At 40.5% G+C, this 19,049-nt stretch overlaps 1 protein-coding gene across 1 annotated transcript in view; it reads left to right on the top strand.

Annotated features, from left to right (window-relative positions):
- The window catches only part of VWF (von Willebrand factor), a gene marked incomplete at its 3' end in the record, with an annotated part of 145,307 nt that overhangs the window by 35,174 nt on the left and 91,084 nt on the right, over window positions 1-19,049 (top strand). The window contains exons 14-18 of the mRNA XM_080343088.1: window positions 2,794-2,989; window positions 4,489-4,704; window positions 10,791-11,031; window positions 11,866-11,960; window positions 13,216-13,376. Of these exons, the coding sequence (XP_080199214.1) occupies window positions 2,794-2,989; window positions 4,489-4,704; window positions 10,791-11,031; window positions 11,866-11,960; window positions 13,216-13,376 (909 nt within the window). The remainder of the gene's footprint in view (window positions 1-2,793; window positions 2,990-4,488; window positions 4,705-10,790; window positions 11,032-11,865; window positions 11,961-13,215; window positions 13,377-19,049) is intronic.

The raw sequence follows: 19,049 nt of genomic DNA, 5'->3' as shown, positions 1-19,049 counted from the left end.
CTGTGTGTGTGTGTGTGCAATGGCAGCCATTATTAAGCATGAATAGTTTTGTGTTTTGTTTAGCAAATACCCTCTAAACTGGATTTTTGCTTTAATTTTCTTTGACTGTCCTGTCTACAGCAATGCATTCACATGACTTAAAGTAAGAGAAGAATATGGCTCCAGGGACACAGTTACTCATAATTTCCAGGAAAAATCAATTAACTCATATGAGATATGTTGCATGCTCCTTCTACTATGAGGAATGTTTAAAGTCACCCTTGATTAGCAATTAGAGTTTGTCTGTGCTACAGACAGCAGTGGAGTGTAGAAATACCCAAACCAGGCTTAAAAGAAATGAGCTGTAAGGGAAACAGTCTAGCTGCAACAACAGAAAGCTTTACATAATCCACTTTGTGTGTGCGTGTGCAATGTAAGCTGCAGAATGAGTTGCAGCAGAGAAAAGCCTGTGAGGGAAGGGGAGAAGATTATTTGCTGTGAAATAGTCTCCTGATAGCTGATAAACCATCATAGCTTCTCCAGCTAAGTCATCTCTCTCCCTGTTTTCTCACACAAGAGGCTGTTCTCCCTCAATTCATAGGTCTCAGGGACTGTGAGTGTTGTCTCCGAGGGTGTATTCACTCCCCCAGGGGTACGAGTCCACCTGTAGCATTTGTTCCTGGAGTGATGACCTGCAGGCTTTGGGCACTAAGTCAAGGCAATGTACTCCCACATGATGCTGGGCAGCTGCAGACCTGCATGCTCCTGCCATGTTTGCAGGGATGGGTTCTTAACCACAGCCCTGCTCCCTTTCAAGCCCCACTTGTAACAGGGGCTCTGCAGCTGAGCCCTGTGTGGGGTGGGTTTGCTCACTGAGAAGAGTTTTGTCAAGAAAGCTGGTTCTCCTGGGGTTAATGTTTCTACCAAACAGTGAGCACTGCCATCTCTGAACTGTGGCATTGCTTTTGCACTTCCCTTGCCTGCCTTAAAATCTGGCTTAAATGTCACATCTGACACAGCCTAAGGGTTCATGAAAACTAGTTTAGAAGTGAGTACAAGTGCTGAAAAGACAACAGAGAAGGAGAAGGAAGGTCGAGGATAACTTTAGAGAGCATCTCTGGTTATGCTGTTGTTTCAATTTAGCCCATATCTCTATGCTCCAAGGGTCCTAGAAGTTGTTTTTGGGCTAAGAACAATTCAGTTCAGTCCCTTGGCACATCTCAGAAGTTCTGGCTTTCCTCAGCATTCAAAGGGTTTTGTTTTGTTTTTTTTTTTTCTGCCTGGTCAGAGATCCATATAGCCTGGCAAATTCTTTCTTACAGTTAAAACTAATCTAATTTTCTGCTCCAGATCCTCTACTCATAAGAGCGGTAGAAGTTTCTCCAATTATCTACATTTATTCAGTTCTGCTCCAAGCTCCTTCCCTTGCTGTGTTTCTAAGGAATCTTTTTCATTGCTTTTGGGGAGTTAATTTATGCTGGATTTGTAGACTGACCTTTTGCCGAGTATTTCTGACAATTGAGGGAAGTGATACACTTCCATTACCTTGGCCAGACTTCTATGTTCCTCAAGAAGGCTTCCCTTTCTGTGACCACTTGGTATTTGTGATTCAAGCTTCCACTTGAAAATACCCCACAATTTGTATGAGTCCTTGTCTGCCTGCAGAGTACATGAAAAAGTAGCTTCCCTGGCCATCAGAGTAATAAGCATAGGTATCCTCTATTAATTTATAATTGTTCCTTTTGATGCTCCATATTTACTCACTGACCACTGTGTACAAAGGGAGATTAGTATTCAGTTGTATTTTGGAGGATGTTTTTGTTTTCATTTATACAGAAAACCAGTTTTCTTCAAAAATGCATTTTTCTAGCTTTTTTTGTTCTGTTCCACTGGTTACTCCTGCCAACCTGACTGTAGTAGTATTCTAGTAAATGCATATGGAGAGTAGCTGTAGCATTAAAGCACTGAATCAGCTCCTGAGGACATCTGCTAGTACTTTAGGTGTACCAGATCTTTACTTCTAATAGAAACTCACAGTTCCTACTAGAAGAAAAGATATTGGTGCCTTTGTGTGGCAGATTTTCCCCTGTCCTCCTCTAAGTTTAGGGTTCCATTTCAGATGTCCCTTGATTTGCAGCAGGAATAAGTCAGGGTGAAAAGTACATCTGCTATGTGGGTTGTTTGCAATGCTGCTTTTAGTGCATCATAAGTCTGTCTAAGCAGGAGGAAGCTTTAATGTGAGGTAATGTAGCTTAAGGGGTAGCAGTTTCTTCCTTATTTTATTAATGGTCCTCAATGTTGAGGGAAACAACTCCTCCAGCATTGTCTCTGTTTTGTGTCAAAACAATCTGTTTAAATTTTCTTCATCTTCAAATTTTCTTTTAAAATGTGAAATGGTTTCAGATGCTATATAATTTTCCAAATTACCATTAGAAGGATAACCATCTCACTATGTTAAAAAAATGTCACTCCCACTGTTGCCTGGTTCATCTATATGAATGAAGGGGAAAAATCAGGAAAGACTAAACTGGAGTGCTGATCAAGGCACAAAAAGGAGCCATTTTTCTTCTAGTCACCTTCAGTTACCATCTGAAATTATCAGTGTACTGTGCAAAAATTGTACTGCTGCTACTAGGAATAGCATTTGTATTAGAAGTTTGAAAATGTAGTACAATGAAACTGTCTATAATATTTTAATGTGTATTTGAGAGTTTTCTTGATTGTTAAATTGTGTATGGTTCATTCTTTAGAAAATCTTGTAATACAGTGGTGACCTATTCTGAAGGATGACCTGGTTAATGTTGTGTCCTTTAGCTGTCTCCAGTCTATTCTGAAAGGATGTGTGGGCTATGTGGCAATTACAATGGTAACCAAGGGGACGATTTTCTTACACCTTCTGGCATGGTGGAAACTCTTCTGGAAGACTTTGGAAACTCCTGGAAGCTCAATGCAGACTGCCAAGACTTGTCAAAACAAGACAGTGACCCCTGCAATCTCAATCCTCGTTTAGGTAATGAATTCCATCCAAAATTACCATGTGCAGCAAACTGTGATCTTCCATTTTACACAGCAATATTAAAAACAAAACCAACAACAACACGAACACATGCAAAAAGACTCACAAAGAAGCAGAGAGTCACTGACTGATTGTCATGGTTTAACCCCAGCCAACAACTAAGCACCATGCAGCCACTTGCTCACTCCATACTAGTGGGATGAAGGAGAGATTTAGAAGGGTAAAAATGAGAAACCTCATGGGCTGAGATAAAGACAGAGTAAGAGGTAAAGCAAAAAGCTGCACACACAAGCAAAGCAAAACAAGGAATTCATTCACTGCTTCCCATGGGCAGGCAAGTGTTCAACCATCTCCAGGTCAGCGGGGCTTCATCACATGTAATGGTTACTTGGGAGTACAAACGCCGTAACTCCAAAAGCCCTCCCCTTCCTTCTTCTTCTCCTAGCTTTATATGCTGAGCATGATGTCATATGGTATGCAATATCCCTTTGGTCAGCTGGGGCCAGTTGTGCCAGCTGTGTCCCCTCCCAGCTTCTTGTGCACCCCCAGTTCACCCACTTGTGGGGTGCAGTGAGAAGCAGAAAAAGCCCTGGGTCTGTGTAAGCACTGCTCAGCAACAGCAAAAACATTTCTGTATCACCAGCACTGTCCGCAGAACAAAACTAAAACGTAGCCCCCACACCAGCTACTATGAAGAAAATTAACTCTGTTGCAGCCAAAGCCAGCACATTGATGCGGGGTTTCTGAGGAAAATGTAACATTTTGTGAAAACTGAAAACAATTCAGCTATATGGGATCATGTTGTTGTTCAGTTTGGGCCACATTCAGAGTTAGACTATCACACAAACTTGTGCCACTCTTACAAGTAATAGCAATACTCTGTCTATCCTCTGGGTGGACAAAACACCTATCTTCTTTACCCTTCTGTCCTTACACCTTATAGACTTCTTCTGATCCCTTGTCTTCCTTCTTTTATTGCATCCCAACAGACAGCCTTCCTCTTTCCCTCCATATTGCTTGGCTGTCCTCGTTGGACATGTGAAGAAATTCTCAGAGCAAATTTATTGTCCCAGGTGTTACAGCAAGCTCTGATTTCTGGGAGGAGCAAGTGCACAGAAAATTTTATGGGCATAGGTCAGAGCAGGCACTGTAGTTTTGTAAGCATAGTGCATCCTAGGAGGTTTAATTTTGCAAATATAAAAAGCAGCAGAAAGCAAAGGCCCTGTAAAAGGAATTACAGCACCAGAAATAGTAGTAACAGAATATAAAAGCATTGCTTTTCCTTAATTTGTTTCACTAGCGAAACATTATTCTTTCAGTGGAGCTCCTGACCTATGAGCTATGATGCTTTATATGACTACTTGATCGTATTTAATCTCCTGTGTGTTTTGGAATTATTTTACAAAAGAAAATGCTTACTGTGGCTCTTCTAGCTTTTCTCAAAAGCCACTGACTGCTTCAGTGCAAGTATGTAATTTTTCTCTTTTTTTCAGCCAAATACGCTGAGGACTCCTGCTCAATTCTGATGTCTTCTGCCTTTGAACCCTGTCACCATGAAGTCAGTCCCCCTCCCTATGTGAAGAACTGCCGCTTTGATGTTTGCTCCTGCTCCAATGGCAAGGATTGTCTGTGCTCTGCTATTGCTAATTATGCAGCAGCTTGTGCTAGGAAGAGCATCCTGGTCCAGTGGAGAGAACCTGACTTCTGCCGTAAGTGAAATGCTACTAAAACCCACTGATTTTCCTTATCTCAAAGAAATTTCTTGGCAGTGTCAGATGAGAAATCTAGAATGAGATGGTTTCTGCAAGGTGCCCAATATTTCTTATGGAAAATTATGAGAGAGTATATCTTCTACTCTAGCAAGGGTGCAAAAACTGTTCACAGAGACTGCTCAGCACTGGAGGAGAGAAGCAGTCATATGGCATACCTCAGCAGAGCTTTTGGCTGGATTTCCATTTTCAGCTGTGTTTAAGTTTCAGCTACCCACCTGAACACTTTGTAAGTATCCCAGAGTAGAAATCTCCAAGTGATTTGTAGTAATGTATGAATTGCTTTTTTTGGTACCTCCTTCTTTTGAGGCCCAAGCTTCCCAGCTCCTGACTTCATCAGTGACTCCTGACTTTAGCCAAAGTTTAGGGTACAGAGGAAGCACAAAGGCACGTACTTGGTCAAATGGTATCATAGAATAGAATCATAGAACTACAGACAATATTATATCAGAAGGGACCTCTGGCAGTCTTCTGGTACAATCCCTGCTCATAGAAGAGCTAACTTACTGCAGAATCCCTGGGTCTTCCCCACAAAAGTTTTGAATATCTCCAAGGATGGACATCCCACAATCTCTGTGGCATCGCTCTCTCTTAGCAGTTTGATTACCACCCTGTCAATGCAGAGGTCTGAGATCTATGTCAGATTTCATGTACACTATTCAGCTCATGGGTGAATGTAGTTCTACTAACTGCAAGAGTTGCAAGAGGATGGACAGGGAGCTGCTGGAGGAAGTCCAGTGTAGGGCAACAATGATGATGAAGGGAGTGGAGCATCTCCCTTATGAGGAAAGGCTGAGGGAGCTGGGTTTCTTCAGCTTGGAGGAGACTAAGGGGTGACCTCATTAGTGCTTACAGATGTATAAAGGGTGAGTGTCATGAGGATGGAGCCAGGCTCTTCTCGGTGACAACCAGTGATAGGACAAGGGGTAATGGGTACAAACTGGAACAGAAAAGGTTCCACTTAAATTTGAGAAGAAACTTCTTCTCAGTGAGGGTGACAGAGCACTGGAACAGGCTGCCCAGGGAGGTTGTGGAGTCTCCTACTCTGGAGGCATTCAAGACCTGCCTGGACGCTTTCCTGTGTAATCTCATCTAGGTGTTCCTGCTCTGGCAGGAGGATTGGACTAGATGATCTTTTGAGGTCCCTTCCAATCCCTAACATTCTGTGATTCTGTGATTCTGTAACTGTGAAGAAGCTGGAGCAGAAGCCAATATATTTTATTTATTTTCTTTGTCTATTAGGTCAATGTGGTAGAAAAAAAAAACCATTGCAATGGAATTTTGATGGAGCACCCATTAATATTTGTGAATTGGATACTTTTCCATTTTCCTGAGCAACTTTGCTATTAAGGAAAGAAGACAATCAAAAATTTTGGCAAAAAAAAAGTGTGCTTAGCAGCCCCCTAGATCAGTTCTGGTACTTCTTCCCAAAAAGGTTGTGGGAAAACCATTTATAAACTGACCGTGTAGAAATTTGAAGAGAGAGAGAAAGAGAGGTCACTGGCCTTCCACCCAGTAGGAACTGTACCTGTAAGGTCAGTGACTACAGATTCTGCAGGCTGGAGAGTATTTACTGCAAATGAGAAGAAAACCAGTTTATGTTAAACTGCTGCATGGTTTCATAATATTTTACCTAATTTATGTAAATGCTCAGATAGTGGAACAGTAATGTAATAAAAATCCTTTTAAAAATGTGCAGGTCTGGAGGCTGAAAGAAAGAGCAGTGATAATGCACCATCGTTCTTTCTGTAATTGAACAAGTCAATTTACACAATTAATCTTTAATAGTGCAGAGCTGCTTCCTCCTCTCTGTGCATTACAGAGCGTTTTATGCTCTCATAAAGTGACGATTTCCCTGATTGCAGATCCATCAGCCCCCATTAAATAATCCTGATGCCCCAGACATCTACTGTCACATGAAGGAGAACAATTCCTCTTTTAATGGGCTCGAGATGTGAAAGTGCAGGTTGCGTAATTTGTGCTGATGGCCCAGTACATTGAACAACTGCTCTACTCCTGCCTTGGTCAACAGAGATTCAGTTTCTTGGGAAATGACTTGACAGAACTGGTTTGCTTGATTTGAAGCGGATAAGTGGCAGGGAGGTAGGTCATTAGCGTAGCACAGCATTTCTGCTGCATGTCAAGCTAACAAGCACATTCATCTCTCATTTCCTTGGAAGTATTTTAGTTACAGTTTGTTTGTTTAAGAGCTGACTCCTACCCCTGCAGCCCACTGTGAATAAACAACAGTGCAAATCCCTTCATGCTGTGTGGAAGGAGGCTATAGGCCACACTGAGAAGGGCTGTCTCTCTCATGCATATGTATAGAAAAAAAAAAAAAGGGCTAGATGGCTGGGCCCAAAGAGTTGTGGTGAACAGAGTCAAATCCATTTGGTGGCTGATCATGAGTGGTGTTCCTCGGAGCTCAGTATTGGGACCAGTTCTGTTTAATCTCAATGATCTGGATGAGGGGATTGAGTGCACCTGCAATAAGTTTGCAGACAACATGAAGTTGTGTGGGAGTGTTGTTCTGCTGGAGGGTTGGGAAGGGTCTACAGAGGGATCTGGATTGGCTGAATCAATGGACCGAGGACAATTTTATGAGGTTCAACAAGATCAAGTGCTTGGTCCTGCACTTGGGTCACAGCAACTCCATGCAATGCTACAGGCTTGGGGAAAAGTGGTTGTAAAGCTGCCTGGCAGAAAATGACCTGGGGGTGTTGGTCAACAGCCAGCTGAACATGAGCCAGCAGTGTGCCCAGGTGGCCAAAAAGACCAACAATATCCTGGCTTGTATCAGGAATAGTGTGGCCAGCAGGACTAGGAAGGTGATTACCCCCCTCTACTCGGTGCTGGTGAGGTCTCACCTCAAATCATGTGTTCAGTTTTGGCCTCCTCACTACAAGAAAGACATTGAGGTCTAGGAGACAGTTCAGAGAAGGGCAGTGAAGCTAGTGAGGGGTCTGGAGCACAAGTCTTATGAGAAGCAGCTGAGGGAACTGGGTCTGTTTATCCTGGAGAAAAGGAGGCTGAGGGGAGACCTTACCACTGTCTACAACTACCTGAAAGGAGTTGTAGCATGAAGGGTGTTGCTCTCTTCTCTCAAGTAGCAAGTGATAGGACAAGAGGAAATGGCTTCAAATTGCACCAGGGGAGATTAAGATTGGATATTAGGAAAAATTTCTTCATAGAAAGGTTTGTCAAGCATTGGATCAGGCTACCCAGGGAAGTGGCTGAGTCAACATTCCTGGACGTGTTTAAAAGACACATAGATTCGGTGCTTAGGGACGTGGTTTAGTGGGGGACTTGACAGTGTTAGGTCAATTGTTGGGCTTGATGATCTTAAAGGTCTTTTGCAACCTAAATGATTCTATGATTCCATGTTTTGTGTGTGTGTATATATAGATGTATATATTGTTTTGTGACAAAAGGGACTCAGTCAACAGGTCCCTAGATCTTTCTTCAGGTTTTAGGACCTGCTGATAAGCCCACTGTTTTCCTTAAAGTGGTGATGGTGGGATAGTTTATTGTTTTTGCATAGCTTCAGAGGGAGGAATTGTATGGGATGGATCCAGGAGTGGAGTAGGGAATTAAGGGCAGGCTCTGAGCAGCATTTGAGGATGGCTACATCGCATGGTGGGGCTTGGTATGCTGGATGGTCCTGGTTGATCAGATGTGTTAAATGTAGTCCTGACAGGGTGCATCTTCAGTCAGAGCCTGTGACCTAGGTGTGATTGCGTTTTCACCTTACACTTTCTGAGAAACTGGTCAGGATTTATACTCCTTTCACTCTGGGTTGAAAACCCACCCACAAGAAGCTGAATGAACTATGTGGTGAATACACGTTTTTCCAATGCTTTCTCACTGTTTCCCATCTTATCCCTGAGACAGGCTGAACTTCGAAGCACAGCATTGAGCTGTTTCAGTTTTATAGCAGACATCTGTAGAGACTAGATGCACCTTGCCTTTTCCTCTAATTTTCCTGTCAATAACGAAAGAGATTTATTTGTGTGACAGTGTATTACAAAGTGTACAGACAACAGTTACCTCCCAGGTCAGTTGTCTTGCCTTTTGCTGTTAAAAACAGATGTTGATGAGAGGTGATGGAGCAGAGGATTGGGACTGTGAACATGGCATTGGGCAGTGTAGCTGGAAAAATGTGGGACGTTTCTAAAATCTTAAGAAGTACATGGGCAGGTAAGATGAGTTACAAAACTTTGTCTAAAAAAAAGGATGCACTGCAAACTTGTCCCCATGGGCAAGGACTGTTACCATTGACTAGAAAGTAGGGTAGGTTGTTGGGCTGTTATGCTGTCCTTTCTGAATCTTGAAACTCTAGTGAACTGGTGTGCCCACCTGGAAGGTGCCAAACCAGCTACTTATTTTGAGAGGTTCCAGGGTAGCAAATCATAGTTTTGGCTGAGGCTTCATGGTCATCCTGCTTGCATGAGCCTTCGGTGATGAAAGTTGCTTTTAAATGGTTCGTGACCATGGGCTGTGTTGGTTCAGTATTTGATTTACTGTAAAGATTGTGTTTATGTAAATCAGAAGGACTGTTCTGTGAATAGTTACCAAAGGCTCCTACAATTGTGAGTGAATATATAATATATTTATTTCTGAATTAGGAGGTATTTACTTTACTTACTGTGTTGATGAGTACACATAAATTTCTTGGGCTGTGTTGTAAAAGGTATATTAAGCAGTTCGGACAAAAGTCCCAAACTTGGGAGTTCTTTGGTCAAAAGAAGGCTTCAAGTCACCTTAGATGCCTCTGGGCTGGATCCTCAAATTAGGGGCTTATGCTCCACTTCAGGTGCCTCAATAGAAGCTGAGGAGATGCTGGTGCAGCCTTGTCCCCCTTCAGTAAGTAGAAGTAATTATTCATTTCAGAATAATTTTGTGATGGTAAGCATTAGACATTGGTTGTCTAATGTAGGCCTTGTTTTGTTAGCCTCAGTATTAGTTCAGCTCTGCTAGCAGCTGTGTGAGGCTGTAGGGCTGTAACCTTACTATAGATTTTCTTTTACTGCCATTGCTGTTACAGTTCCCAGTGGTGTGTGCTCACAGGGGAGTGGGTATGGATTATGGGATCACTGCAGGGATGACAAGAGGAAGACTTCTCTCTGACCTCTTGATTTTGGTTTTAGCACAGTACGAACGTGCCAACTTTATTTGCAGCTGCTTCATTCACTCCACTGAACATCCTACCTCATCACCTTACAACTCTGGCCGTTTGCTTTGGGATGTTGCTACAACCAACAGGTTTTGTAAATCCTAGTTGTCAGGTGGCCTGTTTAAAGCCCTTGATAGTTCTTATTTTCTCGTCTTCTGAAATGTGTTGTCATAGCTGCCACCTAGTGCCGATGCTGATGAATACCGAGGAGGTTGCCTCAAAATCAGAGCTGTAGAGCAACAGGGAAGCTTTATAAAAAAAGAAGTTAAATGAGTCAAAAGGCCACATTTAGGTCTCCATAAAAATGAATTCATCTTAAAAAATCGTTAGTACCAATGACTTATTTGCACGTGTTTCCACATAAATTACTGAGAGCTTCTGGAATGTGAGGCTTTAAATTGTTGCAGCACCTGCTTATCAAGGCAGAAACTTACATTTCTGCTTATTTTGACCAAATTGTGTCTAACCATATTGCAAAGGAAGTGTAAATGTGTACACGACAATTGTAACTCTCCTAATTTGTAGATTCAAGGAATAACAGAGGTTGGACAGTGGTTTTTGTTCTGAATGAAATTTCCTGTTCGGATTTTCATTGCAGGTGTTGCAATATAATCCCAGCATTTATTTGAAACTGCACGTAGTAAGGTTTTGTTTGTGTGTATATATAAACAGTGTGCTAGACTTCCCTGGTGCTATGGAGTAAAGGAGAAAGAGTGTAATACAGGCCTTCACCAATGAGTAAATTGCGTAAAAACATTTTAATTCCCAGTTTCCCAGCCTGGTTTAGGCAGCTTTGCTTTTAATTGGCTTTGGGTCAAATGTCAGTCTCCCTGATGTGCACATTATTCAACAGCAATGACCTGTCCTGAAGGCCAAGTGTACCAGCAGTGTGGGATGCCCTGCAACCAGACCTGCAGATCTTTGTCCTACCCTGATGAGGACTGTGATGAACTCTGTGTGGAAGGATGCTACTGTCCCCCCGGGCACTACCTGGACGAGCGTGAGGAGTGCGTGCCAAAGTCCCACTGCTCTTGTTACTATGATGGTGAGATTTTCCAGCCAGAGGACGTCTTTTCAGATCATTACACCATGTGGTAAGCGCAGTGTTCATAACTCATCCCTACATGCTGTGACTCAGAAATTTTTGGATAGCCCAAGTGGTTAACCAGTTCAGTTCCTCAGTTCTTTTAACTCCACTAAAACTAATTTAAAAGAGGGTAAGATTTTGTCTCCAACAAACCAAATGGTCAGATTTTACTGTTGCATCTCTATCTATATAATTTCAAATTCCATCTTAGTCTGAAAAAAGGACTAAGCCCTGTTCCATGAACAGTTCCTGACAGTTTGAAGTGGAGTTTAATTACTGACAACAGCTACTTCGAAAGCTTTTAAAATGTCACTCTAATGTCCTGCACTACATTTCTTAAATATTAAAACCTAATTACCTCTATCAAAGATACAAATATTAAAAAGCATTTCTAATTGTTAAATTGAGTAGCGGTACACGGAGAGTACAAATGTAATTGCTGGGCAGCTCCTGGCAAGCCCAGTTTTGGGAACAGTGTCTTCTCCTGTTCTGCTCTACCACAAAGTCATAAGTTACAGGCACTAAGTGGTCCCTTACCTCTCTCCACAGCAGACTTGGCTATTATCTTGCCCATCTTTATTCCTGTGCAGATGCATTGGATTCAGTGGGGCAGGGCTAGTATACAGTTGGTTTACCATGCTAGTATATCACTGTAACTGTTTTAAGGAAGATTTGTCTTTTTAGCTTGATAAGCACAGTGATTGGAGAGCAACAGATCAGCCCCAAAGAGAGGTGTAATTTTGACACCTGACAAGTTCCCTGTGGGCCTATCCACAAACAATAACGTGAGTGAAAGCTAAATGTCACTGTGTTAACTGTAAGCTCTATTTGTTTTTCTTAGCTATTGTGAAAATGGTTTCATGCACTGCAGTACAAACAGAATTCCTGGTGCCTTCCTGCCAGATGTTTTCACTGATGAGAGGCCATCTGCCAGAAGTTAGTATGCTTTAAAAAATTAATATTTTTCTTTTCTTTATTTTTCTTTTTTTTTTTTTTTTTCTCTTCAATCTCTTGGTAATCTAGAGGAGGAAAGAAGTACCAGATGTTGCAGTGGCTGGTGATGTTGTACATCTTTTTCTAACTTTTTTTTTTTTTTTTTTTTTTTTTTTTTTTACATGATAGAAACAAAATGTTTGCATAGGAGGATACAGGGCTCATTGTGTCCCACCTCTCAAAATTATAGTTACCCATGGCAATTTCTCTTATTTGAAGAGGTTAAGGCATCCTTTGGTGGTGATCTGAGGACCTCAGTTGCTATATGAGGATCACACAACATCAGTAACTAGCCAGTTTTATACATTCTGCTTCCGACTTGCAGGCTGCAAGTTCTTCTTTCTGGCATAGACAAAGCTTTCTGGGGCTTAAAGGTTAGAGCTCTGCCAGGCACTGAGTGTTACCTTCAGCCACCAGGCATCTCACCATAAAACCTCCAGGAGACTGACAACTGTCTTGCAGAGCTGGGCACTGCTTTGAAAAACAGGCCATTAGTGTTGGGGTGGTTTTTTTGAGTTTACCACTTATACATGGATGTAGTTTATGGGATTATGATAGGGGAGAGGTCTTGGTAGGACATGAGCAACAGTGTCACCAGTTGGCCCCCACAGTCCTTCAAGTTAAACCTTCTAGGTGTATATCTCACCAAACTCCTGCTATAACAGTAATGCACTAATATTAGTGCATCAAGACTTACAAAACCTCAGAGAGGCATATTTATAGCATTGCTTGAAATAATAACCTGAAGTTTCTTGGGAAATTCTGTTCTTCTTTTAGAACCTGAGTTCTCCAAGAGTTTGAAAACTTTGTATTTAAGCTAAAAGCATTGTTATTAACAGTCATACATGTAACTATACTCCGTATTGCGAGTCTAAATACAATAATATGCTGTTCCTTCTCAGAACATGGATTTTATGCTGATATTGGTAGAGTACACTGCCTACAGGCGCACTGCCTTAGTGCAATCTGGAATTGAATCGTGTAGCTTCTTTTGCTTCCTTATTAGAATACATGCTTTTATGATTAGGTCACTTCATTGGGATGCAGAGACTTTTACATTTACAATGACATGCATAGTGGTGTTGCTCCATTCTATATCCTATTTTTCTAATAACAATGTTGATCCATCCTTTAGAAAAATACTGTGCTAACAAAACTTGAGTTCTAATTCAGTTTTTTGTAAATTTATTTTTTAAAGTAAAAAGGAGCTTGACATGCAGATCCCCCATGGAAAGATTTGTCTGTCCTGCAAACAACCCAAGAGCTGAAGGGTTGGAGTGTGCCAAGACTTGCCAGAACTACGACTTGGACTGCATCAGCCATGGCTGTATATCTGGATGCCTCTGTCCGAAAGGGATGGTAAGAAGGCTCCTTTTTGTTTTCTTGCCCTCATTTTTTCCTGCTAGCAGGCTTCTTTCAGCTTGGAAATAGGTGGCTGTGAAGTACTGGTTCTGCCAAACTGTGGCTGTTTTAAAATATGTATGTTAGCATATCTGCATAGAAGATGAATTTTAGCTTGTAATAATAACTGATAATCAAAAAGTCAAACCCTACTTTTAAAGATCAATTTATGTCTTCCTTAAGCTCTCCTCCCAAACTCCTCTCAGTGTTGCTGGGCTTCCCTAGTCAGTGAGACAGAAGTACTTAGGCACCAACACCTTAAATACCCACCCCACATCCAGCCAAAGCTTCCTGCTGATACTAATTGCCTTCTTGTCAAATCTTCATCTCTGCTGCTGCCTTCCTGTGTGTTGTAGCAAACTGAGGGTTCACCATGAGAAGGAACGTGGGATATGAAAATTGCTAAGATGATGCCAGAGGGTGTCCTGGAATTGCAGCTGCTGTGCTGAGCATGCTTTTTTCACTGGTAAAATGCTTTCTGGAGTCCAGGGTTATGTTCCCCTGCAACCTTCAGATTTAATCATTGGTTTAGTCGTTTTTACATAGAGCAAATAGTTATTTGCTAGGTCAGTGACTGTGAATTCAATATCACTTCAGGGCCCTGAAAAAAAGCAGATGGAGTAGAATAGAGAGCAGATTGCTGCTGTTATTCTCCAAGCAATAGAAAAAAGCATCAGCATTCAGGGCTGTGCAACACTCTAGGCAGGTGAAGAGTTGTGCACAAGATCTTACTGGGGGCTGGGGGTGTAGTCCTAGGTGTCACATGAATAGAATAGAGGTGGAGCACATGGTACACCTTTTATGAAGTAAACGGTACTATCGAGTTGTCTGTCCCAGAAAACTGCTGGGATTAAGAAGTTTGTTAAGTTCAGTGTATGAAATGCAGATGAAAATACCTGATAGATGCTGGAAAAAGAGAGTTAAGGCTGTGTCTTTATTTTGTTTGGGGGCTAAAATACTCTACAATTGATATTTGCGGTACTTTGAGATGTTCTGGTGCAGTTTCCTGACTCAGAGGGGCATATAGTAAAGCAAGAGGTTTTCAAATGCTGTAACTCAGGAGTTCTAGAAATACAGAAGATAACTTTTGGTTTTTTTTTTTTACACTTTTATACCTACTCAAGGTTCAGGCTTATATTAATATGCACTGGACATTGTTAGCAAATAAAGGTGCGGATTACTACTTCTAGTATAGACATGCATGTTTTTGTCTAGGCTTCAGCTCTGATGAATTGACTTAATCTACTAGTTCAAATTCCATTTAGAAAATAAATTAACTTTATGTGGAAACGTGTACTTTTATAAAGATGTGTTGGTTTTTTTGTTTGTTTGTTTGTTTGTTTTTTCTGCTTCCATACAAATATAGGTGTTTTCTCCCTCAAAATTCCTTCCATTGTCTTACTAGAAACAAACAAACAAATTATCATAACACAGTCATTTCTAGCATTAATATTCATGTACTTTTAAATTTTGCTACCATATTTTGCTGATAAATACGTATTTATGTAAATAGATGATACTGCAGAATAAAATGACAGCCGTAGACAAACTCTCCGGCTTGTGAAGTATCTTGTAGCTCTGAAGTGAAAAATATAGAACATAATTTTAAGGCATCTGTATCAATGTGGAGCAAATTTTCACAACAATTTTAAAACAAGTGTTGTTTCTTTTCACATTTCAGTTTTTAGAGAATATTCCTAAACAATAGTGTGCTAAGTAAACTTACAGAAGTTTATGTACTTGTAAAATTTCACAAGCTCCAGTGAGAACAAGTCTTTCTCTGCACATAACAATCAGACCTCTTTGATTTGGTGATGGGGCTTGAGATTTAGTTTCAGTCCAAGGTGTGGTAACAGTACATTGTAGAGATAACAATGGAAAAAAAAATGATAACTACTCAACAGAAAAGAAAATGGGGTGCAAAAAAGCCCTCAAACCCCCAAAGTCAACTTCCTCGTAATCAACCTTCACATTTAGTATAGAATTTCATATTCCTTTTTTGTGGGCTTGAACTGTCATTCAAGCAATTGTTTCATAAAATTCTTGTGAGGAGAAAGAGTCCCTGTCATTCTGGAACTGGAAACTCCAGTTGACTCTGCAGCGGTGAAATATGCCACTGAATTCGACAAGATAGTTTGTCGGAGTTTTGAAAAAAAAAAACAGTCCCGAGTTTTTTTGTTGTTGTTGGTTGTTTGCCTTTTTAATTTTTTTTTTTTTTAAACTAGTAATATATGCTCTTTTTCCACAAGGTGGCGGTATGGTTCAATATTCCAGTAAACTCGGGCTATAATTGCTTGTTCTCATTTGCTTCCTGTCTGGCAGGGAATAAAATCGGCGAGATTTGCATTTCCCAAAGCCCCGATGAGAGTAACCAGTATATAGATGGCTTTGTAGTAACCATGGCCATGAAAAAAGGCAGGATCAAGGTCGGTTCGTTCATTATGTGGGTGCCCTTGGCCATGGGTTTGACTCCTGGTGTGTGGCTCCATGGGACCTGCCAGCTTACTGCCAAAGAGCAGTTTCCTCCTGGTCTCCAACAGGTACCTAACCAGGATGGTCTGGGGAAAACTTTTTCCTTATTTCTGCATTCTGCAATGCGGCTTTATGCCCCCAGTATTGTTTGCCCAAGATGAAAAGGTTCAGGGTGGTGGTGAGTTTCTCCTTTCCATCCTAACCCTTTCTGCCTTAAAGACTCTGGGCACACTGAGGGAATGCACTTCAGAGTCACAAAGTTTGTGTTTTCCAGATTTGTACCAACAGAGCTGAGCAGTAAAGGGACTGGAAAAAGATATTACTATTTCTTTTACTGGTCAATCTCCCTTAGTGTTCTGTAATCCTGTTTAAATTACAAGCACTCATGGAGTTGAGCTACTGTTTTAGGAATGTCTGCGGGAAGTAACAGATTCATGAATGTTTATAGGAATAAATAGTTGCACTTATCATCTCTAGAAGAACTTATGCCATTTTAGTGAAGATTTCTTTTTCTTTTGCAGTACAGTAACATATACAAATTATGAAAGGTCATGGATAACTTATTAGCAAAAATAAAAAATCATTCTGCTTCTCTAAAATGGTTCAAACCATCAGAAAAAAACAAAACAAAACAAAACAAACAAAGACATGTAGTTTACGTAAACAACTCTCTGGTACAATTTGCAAGCATTATACATTCAATATTGGATTAAGTGCAATGTTATCCATACAGATATGAAGAGATGTTTACAGATCAGTTTGCAGAGTTGCCAGTCTTAAACAGAGCAATGCATAGCCTGAAATCTGTATGCACAAGTTGCTTGCCAATTTTGAATTTATATACAAAAAAATTTTTTTAAAAATTGAGGATTATTCAAGAACATGATGCAGCAGTTGGCTAGATTTCAATCAGAAAGTTTGCTGGGGTGAGAAATTGCCAATTAATTGATTATTTCCCCAATCAGGAAATGCAGATGAAAGCTGATTTATTTCAACTGAAAAATAAGTTCTCCAGTTCCTCTTGACTTAATATTTTACATTATTTTCATTTCTTGAAAATAAAATTGTTCAATATGTAACGAAAAGTGATTATTCTTTTTTTTTTTGGTCTTTGATCATCTGGAGGGTGAGAAATTTTCCATACTTGTCACCCTTTTGCAAAGCAGAAAAGATAAATCATAACATATGTGCAGAAGTGTGGGGAAAATATGCTTTCTCAGATTAGTTTATGGCACTCCAGGTTTTTCCCCTTGGAAAATATTAATAAATATACAAATGGAGTGTTAACCACCTTTCTGGGGAAAAAGAGGAGCAGAACAATCAGAAAGCATAAAATCCAGACACTCCAACACTATAAAATGTATTTTTTTCAGTTTCCAACAATGGAATAAAAATTAAAGTTTAGACATAAAATGAAACATTTTATCGTATTCTAGCTGCTGAAATAAAACTATGATATATTAGTAGGAAAAAAATAATAAAAAATATTTTAATTGGCGAAGTTTGAAAGGGCATTTTCTTTTGTTTTCATCAGGAACTTAATAGAGTGCTATTTTGATTTTCCTGCTAGCCCTGTTGTATATTCTTCAGTGTAGGCTTATCTATCCTATGTAACAACATGAGACAGTCTTCATGAGAAGGTAGGTGCCAGTTTTCTTGTATGTGTATCTGCCCAAGGACAGCGCTTCATAAAACAAACATAAGAAGCATACAGCTAACGTAAGAAAGAAAAGTTAAATGTAAAACCAGCACATTTTGAGTGGTCTGTCCTAACGTGTTCTTGACTTTGTCTGCACAGAAATGGTGCCGGGCTGTTTTAATTAAAACATATCAGCTATAGGGTTCTAATCTGACCCACTTCCTTTCCTTAATCTCTTATTCCTTTATACCTTTGGCTGACTTTCTGCTGAAACCCTGAGGTGTACCGGAGGAACAGAGTGGAAATCTGAGCTTTCCTTGACAATGAGATATTCATCAAAATTGTGTTGACCAAGAGAGATTAAAATTAATGGAGAAGAATCTTAAGGGTTCTGAAATCTGTAATATTGTCCTTCCTTTTGCAAGATTTGTCAAGGCTTAACAAGTAATAAGAGAGAGCAAGGAAACCATGGACGTTTCTGTCAGAACCCTAAGTAGGGTGTCACTTCATCAGCTAGTCAACCATTTATAACCTCAGGAACATCATCATGTGGATATGAGATGGTGTGAACAGCAGCTGTTCTCATTACCATCCTGTGTCTTTTTGTGTGGTTGCCTGCCCAACACTCATGCCTCCCACCACCTCAGGCACTCAGGACTGTTAGATCTCCTCTATAAAATGCTATCTATTGATGGATTGAGAGATTCCATAGAAAATCCAGCTGTTTGAGAATAATGCCACTAGCCCAGTAGTACCTTATGATACTGTGCTCAGTAGATTTGTAACACAACATGACATTGGACTGCCAGATATAACAGCTTTTGGATGTGGTATCAGTATGACCATTAGATTGTGTGTTAATAGTAACAATGTCATCATCCACTGAGTTTTGCAGCAGACATAGTTATTCTTCTGGTCAAATTCCACTTTGGGTATTTAGATTTGGCTTTCTAAATCCCAACCACCCACTCTGCAGTGCTCAAACAAGGTAGTCTTCCCTCTTTGTCAATAGGTTAACAGTTGCTGCACTGTAGCTTCATGGTGACCATGTTTGTGACAGAAATATTAATACCAGTCTATTCAGTTTTAAGAATTGGGGATAGGCTGTGACTACCTTTATGTCAATGTATGAGAGTGCAAGTAGAAGAGGTCCTAATCCTCCTTTTACTAACCACATATCTAATCCCAAGTGTTGTATCCAGAGGCTAGTGGTGACCTATGTTGTTGAGGACTGTGGAAAAATCAGAAATACAGCCATATTGCGTGAAGTCATGTATTGCTTTTTTTCCTAAATGCCACCAGAAAGGAAGTAATTAAACACCCTTGGAAACATATGGTCTTCTATGGCCTGTTTTTTCCTTGTCCTTTGTGGAGACTGAGTCAGAGGCAGAGCCCCAGCTCTATCATCTAGAAAAGTATTTCTTCTTTTCCATCTTCTATAGGCATAAGTATATTTGGCATAACATAGTGCTCCATACGCCACAGAGCACGTGGAGCTGCATATGAATGAAGGGTTTCCA

The sequence above is a fragment of the Nesoenas mayeri genome, assembly GCF_963082525.1.
Source record: "Nesoenas mayeri genome assembly, chromosome: 1".
Taxonomy (NCBI): Eukaryota; Metazoa; Chordata; class Aves; order Columbiformes; family Columbidae; genus Nesoenas; species Nesoenas mayeri.
Note: the sequence above shows the minus strand (reverse complement) of the source record. Positions and strands in the feature narration are given on the sequence as shown.